Source organism: Genypterus blacodes, unplaced genomic scaffold, assembly GCF_046128005.1.
Source record: "Genypterus blacodes isolate CSIRO-AG114 ecotype Tasmania unplaced genomic scaffold, CSIRO-AGI_Gbla_v1 ptg000325l_1, whole genome shotgun sequence".
NCBI classification, from domain to species: domain Eukaryota; kingdom Metazoa; phylum Chordata; class Actinopteri; order Ophidiiformes; family Ophidiidae; genus Genypterus; species Genypterus blacodes.
Window position 1 is genome coordinate 302294 of NW_027467112.1, and position 22707 is coordinate 325000.

At 48.6% G+C, this 22707-nt stretch overlaps 1 protein-coding gene across 4 annotated transcripts in view; it reads left to right on the forward strand.

Annotated features, from left to right (window-relative positions):
* The first annotated feature begins 12462 nt into the window (after window positions 1-12462).
* efr3a (EFR3 homolog A (S. cerevisiae)) overlaps window positions 12463-22707 on the forward strand; it is a 111754-nt gene continuing 101509 nt past the window's right edge. For all 4 annotated transcript variants that reach the window (XR_012960583.1, XR_012960582.1, XR_012960581.1 and 1 more), the window contains exons 1-2: window positions 12463-12549; window positions 12863-12992. Coding sequence is in view for 1 of the 4 variants with exons in the window: in XM_076137550.1 (XP_075993665.1) it covers window positions 12983-12992 (10 nt within the window). In the remaining 3 variants the exon portion in view is untranslated. The remainder of the gene's footprint in view (window positions 12550-12862; window positions 12993-22707) is intronic.

Genomic DNA, 22707 nt, shown 5'->3' on the forward strand with positions numbered 1-22707 from the left:
AGCATCACTACCACCTCATACCTGAGGGGGGAGTGATGAGGTACAACACACACACACACACACACACACACACACACCCTGTAACCCAAAATGAAAGAATGACCTCACAGCACAGACGCCGTCTCTCATTCCAGGATATTTGTGGACATTGTGAAGAATTCCTGCTCCAGAGACTTTATTCTGAAAGAGAAGCTGCAGACTTTACTGATGTCGGCGATAGCGTCTGACTGCCTGAGTGAAAACAAGCAGGTAAGGAAGCAGGTGGCGTCCTTCAAAGGAGCTCAGATTGGTTCGTGGGACTTTGGTTGACCTTCTTCTTCCTCTTCTTCTCCCATGTCTGTCAGACTGCACAGGTGTTCCTGAGCTCTCTGCTGGACCGGATGAGCTCGCTGGCTCCTCTGCTCAGAGGGGTCGGAGACGGCGGCTACACCTGTCCTGTGAGAGCCCACCTGTCCCTCCAGATGATCAGCATCAGGACCTGCAGGAGGTGAGGTCACACACACACACACACACACACACACACACAGACACACACATTCTTATTCTCATGTCTCTTGTCTCTTTGTGTTTGTTCTGCAGTTGCGGTCGTCAGTCCACTGATGAAGACGACTTCACTAAACTCTCTCTGAAGGTGGTTGACGGGACGACGGTGGAGCAGATGCTGCGAGAGTACCAGAGAGTAAGAGGCTCCTCCCCTTATCTGCTCTGGCCATCATAACATGTCCTCCTCCCCCTCCTCCTCCTCACGTGTTTCTGTCCCTTCCTCAGCCAGCAGAGTTGGAGTGCAGCTGTCCGTGTGGTTTTAACTCCTGTACGGTTCAGTCCCTGATCCTGACGCTGCCCAGGTGAGCGAGGACACGTGGAGCTGGACCGAGCAGGCTCAGAGATGACTGAACTCTGTATCAGCTGCAGGGTTTATTCTTGTGACTGTTGTTTACTCCTGACAGTGTCCTGGTTCTCCACTTGCCACGCGACACCCCGTCGACCTCTGACCCCAGGGAGCGCCATCGCAGCGTCCTCCTGCAGAGGGAGCTGAGGGTGGCTCCACACCAGCACAGCAGCTCTGAACAGGTGAGCACCACACCACACCACAGCAGGGCAGGGCAGGGCAGGTGTGTGTGTGTGTGTGTGTGTGTCTGACTCTTTGTGTTCCCTCACAGGTCAGAGGTTTGTACAATCTGGTCAGCTTGGTGACTTATCATGGGGATGGACTGAACTCAGGTAAGATAGATCCTGAACCATCTGAACCTGTCCTGCACAGTGACAACCCCCACTAAGTGTGTGTGTGTGTGTGTGTGTGTGTGTCCAGGACATTACCTGTGTCACTGTGTGTACAACGACGTGGAGGGCGAGCAGTGGCTGAGGATCGATGATATCTTGGTCTTGCAGACGACTTGGGAGAAGATCAGAGAGGATCAGCAGAAGCACGCCTGCATCCTGTTCTACCTGCGACAGGTGAGAGGGCAACACACACACACACACACACACACGGTTATAGCACCACCTTGTGGACAAGTTGGTTGGTCTGATTTCCGTGTGTGTGTGTTTGTCTCTGGTCAGTTTTAGAGTTGCTGCTTCTGTGAAGTTCAGCACCTCTCGTCTCATCGTCTCATCGTCTCATCGTCTGGGGGAAACGATACGCCTGCACGTCCTGGAGGCTCAGAGGACCGCCCCCAAGTAATGTAAGTATCTGACCTGAGACTCCAGGGTCCCGTCTCTCCTTCACCTGCTCCTCCAGTCAGACTCCTCCCTCCCTCCCTCCCTTCCCCCCTCCCTCCCTCTCCTCACCACTTTACAAACATCAGTTAGCTAGTGGAGCCACGCCAAGCCCCGCCCCCCTCACAAACGCAGCACAGCACATTCCAGTGTCTGAGTCTCTGCGGCGTTGTGATGAATGTGTGTGTGTGTGTGTGTGTGTGTGATGTTGTGCTCTGCAGTGTCAGCTGGTCCAGAGCAGCTCAGAGAGCAGAGCGGCTCAGGCTCTTTGGACAACATTGGACTGAAACTTCCTCTGGGTTTATTGTTGCATTATTGATGTGATTGATCCTCTTGTTTTGAGGCTGTGGTTGAACGTTCAGACAGATGAAGTGTGTAACATGTGTTACTCTGCTGCTCTATATAGAGGCGTATGTTTCTACCTAATAAAAGATGAAAACCTGAGGGAGGAGTGAAGCTCAGATCAGAGCTGTGAGTCTGTCTCTCTCTTAGGTCTATAGATCTGCATCATCAAGACACACACACACACACACACTCCTCGCTGCACCTCTCTCCTCTACTGGAACTCTTCATTCTGTCCATGTCTGTCTCTCCCTCCCTCCCTCCATATCTCTCTCTCTCTCTCTCTCTCTCTCTCCCTCCCTCCCTCCATATCTCTCTCTCTCTCTCTCTCTCTCTCTCTCCCTCCCTCTCTCTCTTCATCTCTCTCTCTCCCTCCCTCATCTCTTCATCTCTCTCTCTCTCCCTCCATCTCTCTCTCTCTCTCCCTCCACCTCTGTCTGTCTCTCCCTCCCTCCATCTCTTCTCTCTCTCTCCCTCCATCTCTTCATCTCTCTCTCTCCCCCTCCATATCTCTCTCTCCCTCCCTCCATCTCTTCATCTCTCTCTCTCTCTCTCCCTCCATCTCTCTCTCTCCCTCACCTCTGTCTCTCTCTCCCTCCCTCTATCTCTTCATCTCTCTCTCTCTCCCTCCCTCCATCTCTTCTCTCTCTCTCCCTCCCTCATCTCTTCCTCTCTCTCTCTCTTCCTCTCTCGCTCTCTTTCTCTCTCTCCCTCCCTCCATCTCTTCATCTCTCTCTCCCCCTCCATCTCTCTCCCTCCACCTCTGTCTGTCTCTCCCTCCCTCCATCTCTTCATCTCTCTCTCCCTCCCTCATCTCTTCCTCGCTCGCTCTCTTTCTCTCTCTCCCCCTCCCTCCATATCTTCATATCTCTCTCTCTCTCTCTCTCTCTCTCTCTGAGTCATTCAACTAACCCAACTTTAGTTGTGAAAGTTGTGAAAATGGAGCTGATTGTTTTCACCCAGTGAGCTCTAAGTGCTTCTGTGCGTCTCAGAGCTGTGATGCTGAGCCGTGAGCTCGTCTTCACTCTCTGTTCTCCATCTTCCTCTGCTCGTCTTCAGTGAGCTCTGTGTTCTGTGTAAATCTGTCCTCATACATTCTGATCCCATCGGAGGCAAACGGTGGCGACTGACGAGCAGGTGGGCGATGAAGAAACAGATGAAGACGACAGAAGACAGACATGCAGAGCCGTGAAGAGGGGAGAAGGGATTTATAAAACTGAGTGTGTGTGTGTGTGTGTGTGTGTGTGTGTGTGTGTGTGTGTGTGTGTGTGTGTGTGTGTGTGTGTGTGTGTGTGTGAGTTCAGCACACAGCACCGCTCACACACAAGGAGAGTCAGAAACCTCACATGAAGGATCGTCCTCCTCTCTCTGTAATTAATATTGGAAAGTATCACAAAAACAGATCTAGTGAAGCCCCAGTGTGTGAGTGTGTGAGTGTGTTAGTGTGTGTGTGTGTGTGTGTAAGTGGAGGAATCTCCGAGTGTAAAGAGCAGAAGAATGAAGCGAGCAGCCATGAGAGCTGAGGATGATCTGACTCACAGATGAATCAAGCTGCTGGACGTCCTGGCTTTGTTCTGAGAAAATGACAGATTTCGATTTGAACAGCTGTGTTTCTGTGCAGCACTAAACCGACACACACACACACACACACACACACACACTCACACACATAGATAGAGACTGAGAGATGGCTGGGCTCATTTTGCTGTGTGTGTTTATCTGGACAACGTTACAGGACTGACTTCTACTGGCAAACTGCCATGGTGGGATTATGAACCTCTGTGCCATCACACACACACACACACACACACACAGAGAGTTAGATACAGCACAGACACAAACAAACACCCACATGTACAGGAATACACACCATTGAACATTCTGCTACACATCACACTCGTACCGTCTTTCTGTTACAAACACGTATACACACACACACACACACACACACACACGCAGCACCTCGGTGAGAAGCTTATGCTGTCTAATCGTCTTTGTCATTCATTCCCTTCCTGACCTGAAAAAAAATATGGAGGGGATTTTCTCGGTGTTGGGGCCAGATGTGATTATCCTGATCCTGGAGTGTGTGTGTGTGTGTGTGTGTGTGTGTAATCCACTCTATATATCCTTTGTCTTTGTTGTGGTCAAACTGGACAGCAGACAGGCTGTGCATTGTAAACCTGGCTGAGGCTGAGGGGGGCTGAGGCCTGGTCACTGTGGTGCTCAGCCTCAGCCTCAGCCTCACACACTGTCACACTCTGTCACACTGTGTTACACTGTGTCACACTTTTATGATTAGATTGTGTTGCATTGTGAGTGTGTGTGTGTGTATCTGAGCAGCTTTATTCTTTCAGCCTTGTTCCATCTCTCAGTCAGAACACGAGAGGCGTCTGCTCCTCCTGCCTCAAAGGGTTAAAAGGACAAACCCACATGGAGACGAGTTTCCCTGGTTGTTAATTCCACCACAGATTAGTCTTCTCAAAGAAATTGGACTGTAATTTTGCCTCCTTCACAAAGCTGCTGCAGGTTCTTCATTCAGTCAGAGGCAGAAGTCTTTATGAAGGAGATTACCTCTGCAGATCCACGTTTCCATTTCTCCCTCAGCAGCTTTGGTATTCCAGGCTTTTCCCCCTCCTGATAATTATAAGCTGCAGCCAACCCAGCCATTGTCCAGTCTTCCTCCCCGTGCATTTTAATACGGCACACACACGCATTAGAAGCGTCCGCTGTCACACCCCGTCACTCAGCATATTGTTCTGATGTGCTTCACACTTGGTGGATCTGTGTAATTAAAACTGGCGGGAGGCGAATAACAGCAGAGACATCACAGCACAGAGAAGAGACGACTCAGCCACAGCCGCAGCACACAGACCAGGGGACTGTCAGCATACACACACTCACACACCACAATGTGCTTTATGAACATGTGTGTCACAGACTCTGAGAAATCTAAAACGTTTGGAAAAAATTGGGGAAACGTCAAATGTGGTAATAAATTAGGATGAGCTCACGGTGACGCTTATCCCCTTTAAAGAATTTGTATTGATTCAAACATTTGAGGATGAGATTGTGAGTAATGTGAGTGTGTAACATCCTGTATTGTTCTGGCAAATCTGTAAGTCATCATGTTTGTTAACCCTTGTGTCTGGATTCACGTCCTGAAAGCAAAAGTGGAAGGACAACTGGACTGAAACATACTTACTATAGCTTTCAGATCAAATCCTTGAGGTTCATAATTGTGGATTAGTTGGGAAAGTACAGGACAGGTGAGATGAAACGAGGCAAGAAGGGGCGGAAGCTAAAGAGAAAGAGATGGAGCAGAGGATGGAACATCTCTAAACATCTGCAGTCACTTCCCACCTGTGGCAGCGTTTATCAGATTGCTGTTGTTGTGTTCTTACAGTCAGTGTTTTGTAACGCAGTTCAATCAGGGCACTCAGAGTTAAAGCTGCTGTAAAGAGCAGCTGGAGGAGATCAGCTCTGACACAAAGCGTCCCTCTCTGCACCGCCATGTGCTGAAATCACAGAGAGGAGAACAAACACGCCTGGGAAGCCACGAGCCGAGCTTTTAAGCAGGTTGGCCCTTCATCTGCATCTCAATGAGGAATTTGATCACAGCTCAGCTCTCACACACAACGGCGTAACGTGCACGGCTGCAGATTACATGGACAATACATGTGAGAGAGAGAGAGAGAGGGCGAGAGAGAGAGAGAGAGAGAGAGAGAGAGAGAGAGAGAGAGAGAGAGAGAGAGACAGGGGGCCAGAGCAGCATTTCCTTCTTGAGGTTGATAGGTCGACATCTCTGGTTCTTGTCAGGCTCAGTTAAGAAGTTCTCACATTCATATATTTATTTTCCAGTAAGCAGGAAAATGTGTCTGTATGTCTAAATGTATCAAGTTGGACCGGCCAATCACAGAGCCTCAACCTGAGTTCAGACAGCCAATGAAACGGCAGCATTCTGACCTCCTCACATGTAAACAAACACGGCAACCGTGACAACAGGGATCATGTGAGGACGTTCACATCAGAGCTGTGACTAAGAATGCACACGACTGAAGACTTTATGTTTCCTCCTCACAGACAAACAGAGGTGAAGCCCAGGAGCCTCAAAGGGTTAAAACTGTTCACCTTTAAATACCAAGGAAACATTTGGAGTGCAAGAAACACAAGCAAGATGTGGAACAGAGTGAAATTGGTGTGTCTTTGAAACAACAACACACACTCACACACACACACACACACACACACACTCACACACACTGCAGCAGCCTTCACAGTGGGAGTTGATGAGTCATCCCTGGTAATATGGGCAGTGCATCAATCACAGTCTCCTGATGGGAGCAGATGGCACGTGGCGGCACAAGCATGGTGTGTGTGTGTGTGTGTGTGTGTGTGTGTGTGTGTGTGTGTGTGTGTGTGTGTGCGTGTGTGTGTGTGTGTCTGTGTGTGAGAGAGTTATGGAGCTGTCGGCCAGTGAGGGAGAACGGTTGGATGAAAACAGGCGCAAACAACCCGAGCCCAGGAGTTCCCGGTGACAAGCGGCGGCGCTCTGTTGTCTCGATCTGCCACCAGAGACGCAGCTGTGGAGCAGCAGAAGAAGAGTGGGAGGGCGGAGCTTTGACTGGTGGACTGTGGAGATGGAGGGAAATGCGTTTTGTGTTCTCAGGGAAAGAAAATTCAAGCAAATATTGGTCAGAGTTGTTGATTTGCTTTATTTAGACAAAGGTGTGAGTTAGCGTTGGTTGAGTCACTTTGCTTGATTGAGTCCTGCTCATTTTGACTGCGACCTTCACAAGCAAATCCAGTTTGCGTGAAGACAAAGCAGTCGCTGGTGTTGTGCGGTGGAGTGTGTAATGGATCCCACTGTAAGGAATCATGTCACACAGCTCAGGTTAAGAAAACAAAGCTTATGGTTTCATTTCCACTAATGGTGGCCAAGGTGACTGTGTGTACTCTGCACCGTGTGTGTGTGTGTGCGCTGGAGCTGCTCTGGAGTCCCTCTGGCTGAAAGCATCGCCGTGCTCTCCTGCTCTCCTGCACTATCGACCTACCAAACGTCTGATCCTGTTCATGCAGCCATCACCTCAAATGCAATGGGCCTAAACTCCCTGAGCGTCCAGGAGCACACACACCACAAGCTCTTAGGCACCGTGGAGCTTTTTCCTGTAAACCCACAAGCTTATTCAACCCAAAATTCAATAAAGCATTCCAGGCAAGCCGGGCGCCTTACAAACAAAACCTGATTTACCTGTCAGGCTCTGGTGCCTGGTGACTGGGATCAATATATGGGTGAAATGTGAGATGTCCTCAGAAATGTGGACGTTCTGCTCTGAACCTGCAGGAAAACAAAGGGAGGTACAGGAAATGCTTCTTTTCTGGGAGCGTCGGAGCTTTCTTGTGAAGGTGAATTGTGTTAAATTTGCTGTGCGTCAAGACTCATGACTACATTAGGTCCAGAGATTTAAATGTCACTGTAGCGCCGCCTATGGACCAAACCAAGGCAGTACATTTGACAGCCTGGCTCAGTGTTGATGTCGTTGCCTTAAGGATGACATCATCCAGGTCCAAGTGATCACTGAAATTGAAATGAAAATCTTTTATCCAGGATTACAGTTGATTTATGATGACGTCATTACATGTAGAGGACCTTGGGTTGAGAGTCAAACAGGCTTTTTTTGTACAATGACTTAATATTGAGAGTAAAAGTTTTGTTTTTTCATAACGTTCTGCTGTTTTTCAGACATTAGATTGCTAAACTATCACCGAGTAACAATGGGACTTATTCCTCAGCAGATGCTCCTGATTTGTAGGAATTATAGTGGAATTATGTCTTTCTGTCCTAAGCAGCCGTATAATAAGCAGCAGACGATTATGATGGAATAAAGTTCCACATGGAGATCATCTCCTATCGCTCTAATCGCTGTGTGACCGTGTGTTTACCTCCAGCTGTCGCATGAACGCAGCGGCGGAAAGAGAACCATGTCTGTCTGAAATGTAGTGGAGGAGAAGGAAGAACAGGTAAGCAAGGAAACGTAGGTGTGTATTACAGCGGAGTACAGCAAACTACTGCAGACAAACAAAGCTGAAAGAAAGAAGTTGAATCCAATGTTTGAGACTAAACTCAGTCAGAGAGTCAGACAGTCCTGCTGCTTTGTACAATGGCTGCTATTGGCATGTATGTGCGTGTGTGTGTGTGTGTGCTGTACATGGCTGCACACACAGCGCTCACGCAGGGAGCCCGTTTCCAAATGTCAAGTGTTTGTGAAATAAATGTCAACTAGCTGAGGGATGAGAAATCAAAGGCCTCCTTAGCATCGGGCTGCAGCTCAGACTACGCCAAGAAGCAAACGGCTGAAACAAGAAGAAAAAAAACTAAACATTGATTTTTCTACCCTGACAAGTTGGCCGACGGAGAAAATATCTCAGAGAAAATCCCCACGTAGAGAGGGCGGGCCGGAGGGATCGTCTCTGGCTCTGGCAGGATGTCACAATGTCTCCACGCCTCTCAACATGTCAGCAGGTTGGATGTTGTTGAGTTGTGACTTTGTTCTGTGGTGGGGCAACAAACTCCACCTCCTCTGGCTTTATTTGGTTTCCAGACCGGAGGTGAAATCTGAATGGACTGAAGGTAGCCGACCTGACGTCTGATGGTGTGGCTCAGCCTAGTGGGCAGTTGGATGCAGCTGCGTCTAACTACCAATCGGTCAGGCAGTAACCATGGGACAGCTCAGCCGTCTCTCTGGAAGCAGCATGAACCGGCTCCACAGCACCACAGGAGACTCTTCCACTCATTCCTTTAGAGATAGTCCTCACTTTGTCCCTCGTCCCCTTTGGCTCAACATTGGAGACATTTGGAAAGTAAACACATGAATGAAGCTTGGCTGTTGTTGCTGATTCTACCTTGAAAGACTGTGTGTGTGTGTGTGTGTGTGTGTGTGTGTGTGTGTGGGTGTGTGACAGGCGTGTGCCAAAGATGTCACACTTTGAGGCGTTAAGAAAAACACATGCATGTGGTGGTTGAACACTTAAAGGACAGTGCTGTAGCTTTGAGCTGCTGGTTAATAGAATGTAACTATGACTCATCTGTCTGTGGGTCTTTTGTGTTTCCAGCTCAGCACCGATGGATTAATCCTCTGAAAACACTCGACAGCGTCTTGTTTGGTCTTTTTGATGCTCAGTCATATGCAGGTTCCCTCCCTTTCTCCTTTTCGCTCCGCAGCTCAGCTCTAAACCTGCCTATCATGCCCTACTTTGAGTCTGATGCCAACACATCGGAGACTTCTGCAACCTCTCTCTCCCTCTCTCTCTCTCCCCCATCCTCTCCCATTCTCTCCCTCCCTCTCCCTCTCTCTCCCCCCCCCCCCCTGCTCTCTCTCTCTCTCTCTGTGTGCCTGTGCATGTGACTGATGCAGTTGCCTAGCAGCTCAACTCTGCCCCCTTAGGTGAGAGATGTTACTACCATCGTCTGTCTCCTGCCTGTCTGTGTCTATAGCTACAGAGACGAAGCAGCTCACCCTATGGAATGACCTGGCTGTGTGCATTAAGCCTTCACTAAATGTGGTCTGCCTTTCATCCAAATCATAATAGTAGAATAGAATCATAATACTGTATCATGTGTCACCCCTGATTTAAAATACAACAAATCTTCACTGAGGTCTCCGGGTTCCTGTTCCTTTGCGTTATAGCAGCATCACAAGAGATCACTTTGGTTTCCTTCAGTAACACTCAGGCCTTTGATGGTAGGAGTAGCCGCTCTCTTGAAGCACCGGTTGCCCCTCTACATTACATATACACCAGCTGTGTTGGGACAGAGCAGCAAGAACAGATTCATTTTGTGTTTTCTTGCATCTTTCCTCATTTTCCCCCTGCAGAGTCAGCAGCAGCAGCAGCCGTCTTTCTATTTCTGAAAACTTCTCATCTTGCCGAAGCATTGATCTCACTGTCACTTACTCAGTGGTTTCATATCTCCACATCTCCTATCTAACCTTCGTCTAACGTTTCTATTCTTAGCCCTTGCAAGAAGACCAGGGTCCCTGATGATGAGACAGCTGCTGCAGCTCAGCCACTCCTTTCATGTCCGAGAGTGAGAACGCCTTTACTTTCTAACTTACATATCTGTGTCATAATGGATGGCGTTCCTCAGCTTTGGTGGATGGTGTCTGTGGTCGTCTGGTGGGTTAGGAGGTGAGGATGGTTCGGTCAGCCCGTGGCGGCACTTTGGAGGCCGACACAAGTGTGAAACGCTGTTGAGACAGGAAGTGGAGGAGCGATTTAGGGCAGAGGAGCGTCAGTGTGTGCACGTCAGCATGAAGCCAGCAGACTGACAGAGGAGAGTGCAGCTCTGTGAACAAAGACTTCACACTGCAGTCTGAGTCGGAGCTCGCTTTCTGTCAGCTGATGAGGAAACAGCAACCATTTAACGTCTCAGCGCTCTCACCTGCTGGGGCTTTGGCGTGTTGAGATCCTGCTGAGAGTCATCTTGGCCCATTACCTCCATTACTGAGAGAACATTGACAATCTGTGAACATTCTTAGTGAACCAGCACATTCTCAGCTGCTTTATGATCCAGTGGACGGACTTACGCTGCCTTCAATGCCTGATGATTGTTTTTTCAGAAATTGAAGGTTATTTCCTGCATTATTTTGTTTACAAAGTTACATACTGTCGTGTTTTTTTTTTTAGTTTTCACAATGACATGATGGCTGAGGTCTGGACCTTGGTGACCTCATAGCTGAAACACAAGTTCTGTCAGAAGCCTGAGGTTCTGAACAGCCGTGTTGGATTTGCTTCTGTAACATGTTCATGTCAGCACAGTGCAGAGGTGAGTGTCTGACCAGCGTCTGCTCTGTTAGTGTCTGAAGCATGGAGGCCATACAGCAGTGGTATTCTTACCCCACCCTTGTGCCCAGGCAAGGATTTGTCATTCACAGTCCCTTGACACATGACTGTCAAACTTCCTCTTTCTTGGATTATGTCAGAACATGACCATAAACAGTTGAAAGTCCAGGCTTCATAACCTGAACAGCTGACTGACTGCAACTACAAAAGCAGGAACTCATTAAAAAAAAACATATAATAATAATAATGTGTTTATCTACATAGCACCTTTCAAAAGTTTAAGTTCAAAGTGCTTTTTGACTAAACAAATAAAAGGAATACAAACCAGGCAGAAGCAACACAAGGCCAGAAAGAGACAGTAAAATAAAGGAGCTTGTTTTCACTCAGTGTACACAGTGAGGTAGATGTTGATCTGTGTGTGTTTTTTTGCACATTAAATAATTGCAAATGTTACAAATGGAGCCCTGATAGAAAGCAGAAGTGTGTGTGTGCCTCTGTCCCCCTGAAGCCCCTGAGTGTTCCCACCTCAGCCTGTCACTCTGTGCCGCTCTGACATTTCTATGTCCGGTCATTAGATTAATTGCAGACACAGGGTGGGTTTTTCTTTTTTGTCAGAGCCGTTGCCACTGGCTGCTGTCACTCATTTGACTGTAACAGAAGCTTGACATACCATCTGTGGGGCCAAATCCTTTAATCACCTCAAAGTCCATTGGACTGGACAGTAAAGGTCCTTAAGAGCTTAAAAAGCACAGCCAGCACACTTTCACACTGCTCTGCTCTGCTGTGGGAGACACTCTCAGCTCAATTAGCTTCTCTCTGTTGGTCTCACTGGTCATCTACAAGACAGCATATGTTCTTCATCTTATCATCTTCATCAACATGCTGTTTGTCTCCTGCATGGATCAACTCTTGCCTCCTCTGCTCAGCTCATTGAAGGTGTTAGATTCATATTATGCACATTTTTGGACACAGTGTTTTGGCTTCGCAGTCTGTTTGGTATTGATATGAATGATGATGTCACCTTGTAGTTAAACTAGAACATTCAACCCAGTGCTCTAGGAGTGAAACCCACCAGAGGGTCGGGCCAGAACAGACAACTTTACCAGCGTGGGTCAAGGTCAAGGTCAGGGTCAGGTTAAGGTCGAAGTCAGGGTCAGGGTTGTATTCCGTGTGTATTAAACAGCCTGCCAAGTAGTATCAGTATCAGCAGAGTATCAGTGTCAGTTGGATCCATTGATACTCTATCTCTGGATAGATGAGCCTGATTTGTCTCTCTGTGACTTTACTACACTTTGGTGTATTTTGCAGAAATTGGCAAACAAAAATGTATCTTACAGTATTTACAAGTAAATTCAAATTGGCCCCTGAGTGTGGATCTGCACAGGAATGTTAGAAGTGCTCAACCTTCTTATAAATTCAGTCAGAACCAGTCTGTGACACCAACATGCTGCTGCTCCCAAACTCATGATCTCTGATGAACTCTGGGACTTCATCACCGCGTACAGTTTGTTTATGATGTGTGTGTGTGTGTGTGTGTGCAGGGCTGTGCCGACCTGCTCAGCAGCACTACACACTTCCGTGTTGAGTGTGTCAACGTAAAGCAGGAAGCAGTGTAGTAATCTGGCTCCTAATCTGTCCTGTCGTTGTTTACAGGTATTTCTCTCTCACACACTCCCTCTCTCTCTCCCCCTCTCTGTCTCTCTCTCACACACTCACACGCACACACACACACACACTTTGTAATGTCACATTCACACCGCCGCAGTGTTTGGACCGGAATGACTCGGGAATATTGCGGCTAATTCCTCCGCACAGTCGCGGGCACTTTGCCGTCCAGACTGTTCGCTAGTTGCCCGTCGCGGCTGACGGCTCGCTGGCCGAACGAGGCGACCGACGTCATTGTTGTGAATTAAATTGTTGCTTTGGTTGCCGTGTGAAGTCATACGGAGGTGTCGTCATGTTGCAGTGTCTTCATTCCGATGCTGAGTGAAGTGAAACAGCGGGAGGAGAAGCTACATGGAGGCTAACTAACCCCGGAGCGCCCGGTGCTCATCATCCAGAGGAACTACGGTACATTAGCACGACAATGCCAGCAGGTAAGCCCTCTGTGTGTGTATGTACATGTGTGTGTATGTGTGTGCACGCGTGTGTGCGTGCGTGCGTGTGTGAGCGAAGGGGGAGTGGCTGTGTGTATGTGTGTTGCAGAAATCGCCACACGCAAGGTTGCGCGTGTTGCGTTCACGGTCCTCGCTGTGGCTAACTGTCGTAGCTAAACTCAGCGGGACTGAAGTTGTAAAAGTGCGGTGCTGCGTTCACGGTCTCTTTCTGAAGCTCTGGTTTGTTTACCATCATTTCACTGCAACGTCAAATAAAAGTTGAACTCATTTCACTCAAGCTGAGACTCAGTACAGCAAACAACCATGGCAACGAATTTGATCTTAAAACATCAACATTAATAGTCTTCTTGCCAGGTTAGTTTATGTTGATCTGTGTGGGTTTATATCCCAAAGTGTCTGCAGGTACGGAAGACAAATCCCAGAGCCAGGAGTGAACCTGATGATGTAATGTTTGAAGGCCTAGCCCTAGTGTGTTGTGATTACTGTGTAAAGTACACATTCAGTTGCCTGGTTACATGGATCAACCAATGAGATGGATTATTGTTCTGTATCTGTCGTTATTCCCTTTTTTTTTTTCATTTACTACCTCAGAGGTTTTGTTATCGTGTGTGTCAGTGGTTCCGTGTCGTGTTTCATTTCAGAGTTGTATTACCTCCCATAAGAGTAAAGCGTGACCTTTTCCAAAGTATACGCTGACCTTCAGTGAGCGGCCACTGGAGCCCAAACATGAGGTCGCTGCCTCTGATTTGTTGGAAACACGGAGTGATCTGAGGACGTTCTGGTTATTAATTTCCCCTGAGTCACAACACGGCTGAACGTCTGCAACAAATGGGTCACACAACCGGGCTGCAGCAGAACATATTTTCCATCTTTTCTTTCACTCCTCAGTCAGACGAGTCTCACCAGAGCAGAAGTGGAAACATAACTGTCACATGATGTTGATGAGGAAGGAAAGAGACGCAATAGGAGGCTGGGAGGAGAAAGGGATGAGGCTAAAGGTTTGAGACGCACAGATCAGTGATTTGTTGGGTATTTTGGCCTCCACCTATCGGCTCTATAGGCGGCTCTGTTTGGCGTCTAAACGTCTCTAAATTCCTTCACTAATCCTACAAACACTAATTGAAGAGCCTGCACAATTAATCCAAACACGTAGATGAGAGTAGATTGATCTGTAATGGAATCGCTGCTGCTAGATTGGATTTGTGGTAAGTCTGACTTTGTTCAGTCCTGTAGTTTGACTTCCCGATCAGGTGAGCAGCCTGGTGAAGAGGAGGGCTGAACAGGTGGACCACACTGTGATGAAGGCCTCTCAGTCTGCTGATGCGTCTGTGTGTTCATGTTGAGGCTGCAGGCAGCGTCTGAATCCCCAGCAGGTTCCTCCTCTGCTGCTATATAATTACTCTCTGTGCTAAACTGCTGATTGCATTAGCAGTAATATGAGACCCTTAGTATTGATCCTGTGTGTGTGTGTGTGTGTGTGTGTGTGTGTGTGTAATATAGATTAGTGACGCAGACCAAAGCAGCTCTGTGTGGCTGCAACTAATGATTATCCTCATTATTGAGGAATGTATTGATTATTCTCGACACTTAAGCGACTAACTATGACAGAAACGGTGACAAACGCCCTTCAAATGTCCTTCAAATGTCCTTCAAATGACCCCCAAGCTCAAAGGGACGTCTTCAAATAGTAGTTTGTGTTTGTGTCCTGTCTTACCCCAGTTACTCACATTTGAGCTTTTTAAAGTGTAGAAATCATATATTATTGTGTGTGTGTGTGTGTGTGTGTGTGTGTGTGTGTGTGTGTGTGTGTGTGTGTGTTTGCTCACTGAAGCGTCTCTCCTGCGTCTGGTTTGTGGTCTAGAGGCTCTCATTATCCTCAAAGTGTTAAACACCTCAATTAAGTCATTATGATGTAGGACAACCCCGACCTCGCTCTCTCACACACTCACACACACACTCACGCACTCCACATGCTAAACAATGACGACGGTGTGAAGCGGGGGCCGCTCGGTGGCGTCAGGAGCGTTTCATCTCTGGTCCTTATGGATGGCGTGTAACCCTAGACCCGTATGGATCGGTGTGGCCTCCAGGTATCGGGCTGCGATGGCGGCGTCATGTTTCACAAACGTGCAAGAGTAAAACTGATCCATAAAGAATGTGATTGTTTCTGTCACTACAAACACCAGCTGATCTGATCCATTATGATTCAGAGCACCGGAGTCAAAGTCCCTAAACGCCGCCGGTAGTCGGGAGTCTTTGATGACCCGACGCTGACAGAACACTTTGGCCTGCTGGTCCGTTTAGCTTCTAATGTTGACGTGTTTCATATTTGTCTATCATTCAGCGTCTCTGTTGGAAGCTTTTCCCGGGCCACCCTAGGTTCTGGTTCTGGTGCTGAGTTCTCCAAAGGTTGTGTTTGGCATGGAGCGGGCGACTCCATCAGCAGGCTGGCGTCTGCGTCCCTAACAGGATCCTTTTGGGACGCAGAGGGAATCAAAGTGGATCCAAACCTGCTGTTTTGATGAGCCGCTGCTTAATTGTGCGTTTGTGCGGTGTGGGCTCCTGCGCCTCCACACGGGTTCCTCCCTCGTTTTGTTGGCTGTGATTTGTATGCGCAGTGGAAGACGGTTTGTTCTGCAAAGGAGGATTTGGCCTAAATATAACTTCAAAGGAGACGCGGCCTCCCTCTGTTCTGTTCCCTCTGCAGAGGAGACAGAAGCTTTTATCTGGGCCAGCTCGGCTCGCTGCGTCTCTCTCCTCCTCCTTCTTCTTCTTCTTCTTCTCTGGGAGGTTTTCACGCGTTCCCCCCCACCCGCTTTGGTTGGCGGGGTGTTAGAGCGCCAGTCTGGTATCAGTGCCTGACAGGTGTGTGTGTGTGTGTGTGTGTGTGTGTACAGCAGCACCGTGCCGCCGCCACAACAACACGCAGCGTTTGAAGCTTGAAGCAGCAGAGGCGACGCTCTCCGGCTCTCCCTGCCGTCGCTCCGCTTATATAAGTGAAACCGCATGAAGCCGGTTTCCTCATCCGGCGTCAGGATGCAGATTAGCTTAAATGTCCTCACTGGGCACAATTCTCCAGCTTTTGGGATTACAGGTCCGCTTGAATACTTTCACAGCATCTTAATGAGACGTTCTTACAGATTGACCCTACATGAGCCATGATGAGGCAGATTTGATTTGTTTCTACACAATGGAAGTGTAAGGGTGATGTAATGATGATGTCATGGTCGCTGGGTTACAGAGGATGTGGAGGCGCTTAACCTGAATGATCAAGTCTTCCGTTCAGTCGTCAAGCAGTTTGTACTTTAAGGGAATTAGACTTTATAGAAGCAGCACAGAGAGGTGTGCACTGATTGAGAAGTAGTGAGCTTTAGCCGCCGTGATGTGGCTCAGTGGGGGTTGTGTGTTTGAGTCAAACTTCCTGATTTAGAAGAGATCAAGTATGTCCTAGAGTGTGTTCATGCTCACTATCAAACCGCCGCAGCTCCCATGATGCCTTTCACCTCTGTGTTAAGGAGGCGGTTGAACAGATCTGGTTTGCTTGGCTGCTTCATGAATTCAAACTCGGCCCTTTTCTGAACGTGATGTCGCCTTTGTGCGTCTTGGCTCAGCCTCCAGTGTGAGGGGGGCGTGGCCTCCAGCCCTGCCCTTATTTAGGATGTGAGTCAGTGTTCAGTCAATGGAAAGGATCACACACACACAGGGTGGGGTTTCTGTGCGACCAGTTTAGCAGAGAGACATAAGGGAACCAAACCCACACACACACACACACACACACACACAGTCTGACAGTGAACACATCTGGAAGGACTCTACAGATGCACAGCTGAGTCGAACGTTGGGAATGTTGTTGGTTTGGAATGCAGCCCAGTTTACTCGTCCGGGTGGAGGGATTGTCTGATGTTTTATGTATGATGTCAGTGTTTCCCCCCAAAGATGAAGGGAAAGAGAATATTTATTTAGAAGACGAAAGCTCAAAGTTTATCGTTTACGTATTTAACACAATCCTAGGAGTTTTCCACATCGACTGAACTCTATTATCTGTATTTTTTAATTGTACTTCTTCTTTGTCTCCTGTGCGCCCCCAGCTGGTAGTTCCGTGTTGGTGCAGGTTGTTTTTTCTCGTGATTGATTAGATTAAGAACGGCGGCTCCTTTTTAAATTAAATTCGATTTGCTTTGTTGTTTTGGATCAATTGTTCTTAAACGCGGCGAAACTGTAAACAACCTTAACGTGCTTAAGTGTCTCAGTGCCTCTGATTCTGTGCTGCCATTGATGGACGGATTCTCTCTCTCTCTCTCTCTCTCTCTCTCTCTCTCTCTCTCTCTCTCTCTCTCTCTCTCTCTCTCTCTCTCCCCCCTCTCAGTGTATTAAGAGGCCTGGAATATGGGATATGATCAATAAGAAGGTGTAATTGGATGGCTGTGACGGCTGTGATGATTGGTTGGATGAAGCGGCTGAATAAGATGAATCATAATAATAAAAGGGAACCTGCTTTGGATTCATTTTGTTTAGCCAGTAGAGTAGAAGAAGATGACGTAACGAAATAAGAGCAAATAATCAAGGATGACATTGTGGCGACTCCGAGGATGATTGACAGGAGTCAGGAGGCTGTGGCGTCTTCCTGAGGTCTCCTGATAACATCACACCCTTAGCCTGATCTCCAGCCCAGAGGGAGCCGTTGGTTGGGTGGAGCAGCCAACGGCTCAGCTGTGTGTGTGTGTGTGTGTGTGTGTGTGTGTGTGTGTGTGTGTGTGTGTGTGTGTGTGTGTGTGTGTGTGTGTGTGTGTGTGTGTGTGTGTGTGTGTGTGTGTGTGTGTGTGTGTGTGTGTGTGTGTGTGTGTGTGTGTGTGTGTTGATCTTTGCTGAAAATCCTTAAAAACGTTCAAATTGTATGTTTTGTTCAGTATTGATGAGGATGATGTCATGAGCTCATAGTGTTTCAGCTTCATGTGCAGACACACTCTAAAATTAGTGTCTGGCCTGTGTGATGAGTGTGTGGCACGGGCTGTGACCATCTGTGAGAGACACACACACACACACACACACACACGCACACACACATTTCAGTGAATCTGTGTAAGGACACTGACAACACACCCAAAACGCACTTTCACTGTCCCTCGCTTGTGTGTGTGTGTGTGTGTGTGTTTGTGTGTGTGTGTGTGTGTGCACGTGTAATTAGGGCGTTTAACTTTATGTTTCCTCGGGGGAAGCAGAGCAGCTCTCAGGCCGCTCTGGTGTTTTAGCCGCCTGTGTTTGATTCTAACTGCAGGCTTTAGCACAAACTGCTGCTGCTGCTGCTGCTGCTGCCTGAGCAAAGGCAGAACACTGCAAGGTCAGACATTAGAGATGGAGTGTGTGTGAGGAGGGAGAGGGAGAGAGTGAGTGAGCCAGGAGAGAAACAGATAGAGAGAGAGAGAGGCAGAGGCAGAGGCGTAGAGGTCCACCTGGCAGGCCACCGTCCTCATCTTTCTCCCCAGTAAGATGGATTCTGAGAACAACCAGTCGGGTAGGGAGCTGTTTTTAAATTTGTGTGTGTGTGTGTGTGTGTGTGTGTGTGTGTGTGTGTGTGTGTGTGTGTGTGTGTGTGTGTGTGTGTGTGTGTGTGTGTGTGTGTGTGTGTGTGTGTGTGTGTGTGTGTGTGTGTGTGTGTGTGTGTGTGTGTGTGTGTGTGTGTGTGTGTGTGTGTGTGTGTGAGTGTGTGAGTGAGTGAGTGAGTGGGAGAGACAGACATGTGATTTGGGGAACGGTGCACGGCAGCCATTGATCTGCTTTTCTGTCCGAAATTGGCCAACCCAGTGATTCCCCCCGTCCAATCAGCCGGCTGCTCCTGCTTGATTGACAGGCCAATGTGGCCAACCAGAGCAACGACACAGATTTGATTCAGCAGCAGCAGCAGCAGTGTGTGTGTGAATGGAGTCATTGATCCTTCTATGGGCTCAATCCCCTGATTTAACTCAACTTTGTACGCTGACTGTGTGTACGCTGACTGTGTGTACGCTGACTGTGTGTACGCTGACTGTGTGTACGCTGACTGTGTGTGTGTTGACGTGAAGGACTGCTGCACGCCGGCTCTGGCAGTTTATGGCCGTCCTTGAGCTTTATGGTCCCTGATGTTTGATTGGCAGCAGGACTGAAGCACCAGAGGTCATCTGTTGTCTTTCATGCTCACTTTATCCTCTCCAATCCACACTGCTGCTGAGGGTGCCATGCTGCCATCACACACACACACACACACACACACACACACACACACACACACACACACACACACACACACACACACACACACACACACACACACACACAGATCCATAGATGAAGAGACAAGTACATGATGGCCAGATACACCAGTCTTCCTGTCAGAATAGCTGACGGCAAGATATACCATACACACACACACACACACACACACACACACACACACACACACACACAGAGTCATAAAACACACACACACGTCACCAACCAGCCTGAAACAACAGCTGACTACAACGGCACTGAGCTCTCATTTGCTTTCACACACATTGGCCACGTTTACATGCCCTCAGTCCTGGATGATGATTATGTGTTCGTCCTTCCTGCACTTCAAGGACAAAAAATGCAATTAAGCCGCATTTGTGCAGCGAATCCAGAGGGTTCCAGAGGGGTCCAGAGGGTTCCAGAGGGGTCCAAAAGGTTCCAGAGCGCTGTCAGGTGGTACGGCCCAGGTGTCAGGCGGTACGGCCCAGGTGTCAGGTGGTACGGCCCAGGTGTCAGGTGGTACGGCCCAGGTGTCAGGTGGTACGGTCCAGGTGGTACGGCCCAGGTGTCAGGTGGTACGGTCCAGTTGTCAGGTGGTACGGTCCAGGTGTCAGGTGGTACGGTCCAGTTGTCAGGCAGTACGGTCCAGGTGTCAGGTGGTACGGTCCAGGTGTCAGGTGGTACGGCCCAGGTGTCAGGTGGTACGGCCCAGGTGTCAGGTGGTACGGCCCAGGTGGTAGGGCCCAGGTGGAACGGTCCAGGTGTCAGGTGGTACGGCCCAGGTGCTTTGGTTTCTCTTCTCTTTCAGTTTCATTTTTATCCTCCTCTTTATTTCTGCCAAGGCCGAACATCTCTCTCCAAGTTGCCATAACAACCGAAATCTGCATTTCTCTCTACATTTGACTTCAATAATCTGACTTGTTGACCTTGAAACCTCCCTGCAGTAACTTGAGTGTTTTTCTCTCTCTTTGAGTTAAGCAGTCATGACTGTAAATCAATGATCAATACTGTGTGATCGGCTCTGGATGGAGCTCTGCAGCTGCTGTCACTGAATCAGCTCCAGCTCAGCTCCATGATGCTGCTGGTTGCATGTTCGTATCTCTGCTAGACACTCGGCTCTGCCTGGAGACTTAGAGCTCCTATCTGAAGAGGACCAGACCCTGCTGATCCAGACCCTACTGATTCAGACCCTGCTGATCCAGACCCTACTGATTCAGACCCCTTGTCTCAAACTAGACCTTCCTTTGACTTTCCTGTGAGGCTCCTGGTCTCTGCTGCTCCTGTGGTTTGGTTGGACTCTCTTGTCTTTGGACGTCTCTAATATTCTTTGATCTGATTGAACCTGACCGGACCAAAAGCACTCAGCCAGTAAATGAACAGTGACTTCTGTGGTGAGTGGATACCAATCCACCATTGTGTCCCCGGCCCCCCTCCTCTTCCTCCTCCTCCTCCTCCTCCTTCCACTCCTTTCTTCTTCTGACCCACAGTTTATATTTTCAATCACATAGTTGACATTTAAGGTCCATTTACAGACACTTAGCTGTCAGCTTCCTTGATTTGTGGGCTTTCATCCCCGCTGAACGAGCCGGCGCTCCTCTTAGTAGATCTCATCCTGGTTGCTGTGGGGATGCGACCTGTTTGTATTTACATTTCCAGCATCAGTCGAGCATCCAAAGGAGCCAGGACCCACAGCTCCTTCAGGTGTGTGTGGGGTTTCCTTTTACCTCAGGGGTCCAAATGTCTTTCCTCTGAAGCTGCCAGCACTGCAAAGGTCTTTAATGAGACAGGAAGAGAAGATCAGGGGGGGAGGGTGTGTGTGTGTGTGTGTGTGTGTGTGTGTGTTAATTATGGATATTAAAAATCATAGATTTACAGTGAGAAAGTGAATGCTGGTTGAATCAATAATGGATGATGGCTGTGTGTGTGTGTGTGTGTGTGTGTGTGTGTGTGTGTGTGTGTGTGTGTGTGTGTGTGTGTGTGTGTGAATAATGCTGATTGAGAGCTGAGCACAACAGTCTGATCTCCTCTGTGGCTCCGCCTCTTTGGCCTGATTGGCTGAGCTGATTCACAGCATAGTGACTGACAGGTCAAACATGCGTGACTCTCATGGCCGCTGTCAAATGAAACCAGCTGGCATCAACGTGTCACACAGCTCAGAGAGGAGGTCCAGGAGGTGGGATCGGGTTTGGCTGCATCTTATTAAACGACTTCCTGCACCTGGAACCCAAAACGACCTGCTAGCTGACACCTGATCACCGTGTGGGAGAAATACAGACGTACACACAAACACAACCAGGAGGCTTTTAATGCAACGTGTAAACAACAACATTATAGTTTATAGTGAATGTAAATTTTGCCTCAGATTTCAGTCTCTTTCCACACACACACACACACGCACACGCACACGCACACACACAGAAATGCCTTTAGATATAAGCGCAAAGGTCACGGGCTCTGTCTCTTTGTTTACTTTCTTGTAGCTTGAGTCTTAGCGTGTTCTCTCAGATCTTCATGCGTGTCACTCTGCTCGGTGTAGCTTCATGGCAGAGGGACATAACTTGCACGGTACGTCATAATTACACACCCCACTGCTCCATCCTGCTCTGGAGACACTTCTGACTGATGACATCATCCAGTGGAAAATGTTACAGGAGGTTTTTTTGTTGTTTAATATTTAGAACTTTATTTTGTAACATTTTGATTTTTTGATGCCACCTGCTGGTCAAAAGAGTTTCCATGCGGTTTCCCGTCCCTCCTCCCTCCGGGCTGAGGCGGGTCTGAGGTTGCGGGTGCAGCTCCTGCTCTCCCTCACATGCCGCTGCCAAGCAGATGTGTTTTTTCAGCTCAAGTAAACTGGAGTGGTGTTGCATAAACATCGCCATACGCCCGGGGAACGCTGTAGATCTCTTCCTGTGGCGGCATCTGGCAGCCCGCACGCCAGCTGATTGAGACATTCAGGGTCGAGACATTCAGACCCACGGCCCAAAGAGGAAGCAGCAGTGAATCCGCCCCCCACTTAGAGACGTGTAGAGTTGACCTGAGAGAAGGTCCTGGCATGCTGGCACCCTGGCACCCTGGCAGGCCTCTCTTCACCTCTCCTCTTCCTCTGGATGGAGCAGATGTGAGGAGGAGTCTGGTTCTTGTAAATTGGTGCTCAGCCTTGTGACATTTCCACCCTTGTCTCATAATAACTCTCAGCTCTACTCACATGCTGCTACAGTCCACATGCTCAGCTCTGTCATTCATGGATTGTTTGATCTTTAGGTTAAATATTGATGACCTGATGAGGGTCGGTGCCTCTGATGATACTTAATGCTTTTCCTTTGAAAGTGTGAGATGCTCTCAGTGTGGCGTCTGTGGCGTCTTCGTCTGCCCGCCTGCTTGCGACGCTTTCAGCTGTGGTGAACTCATTCCAACTGTTCTGTTACGAGGCGTTAAGGTGTTAACA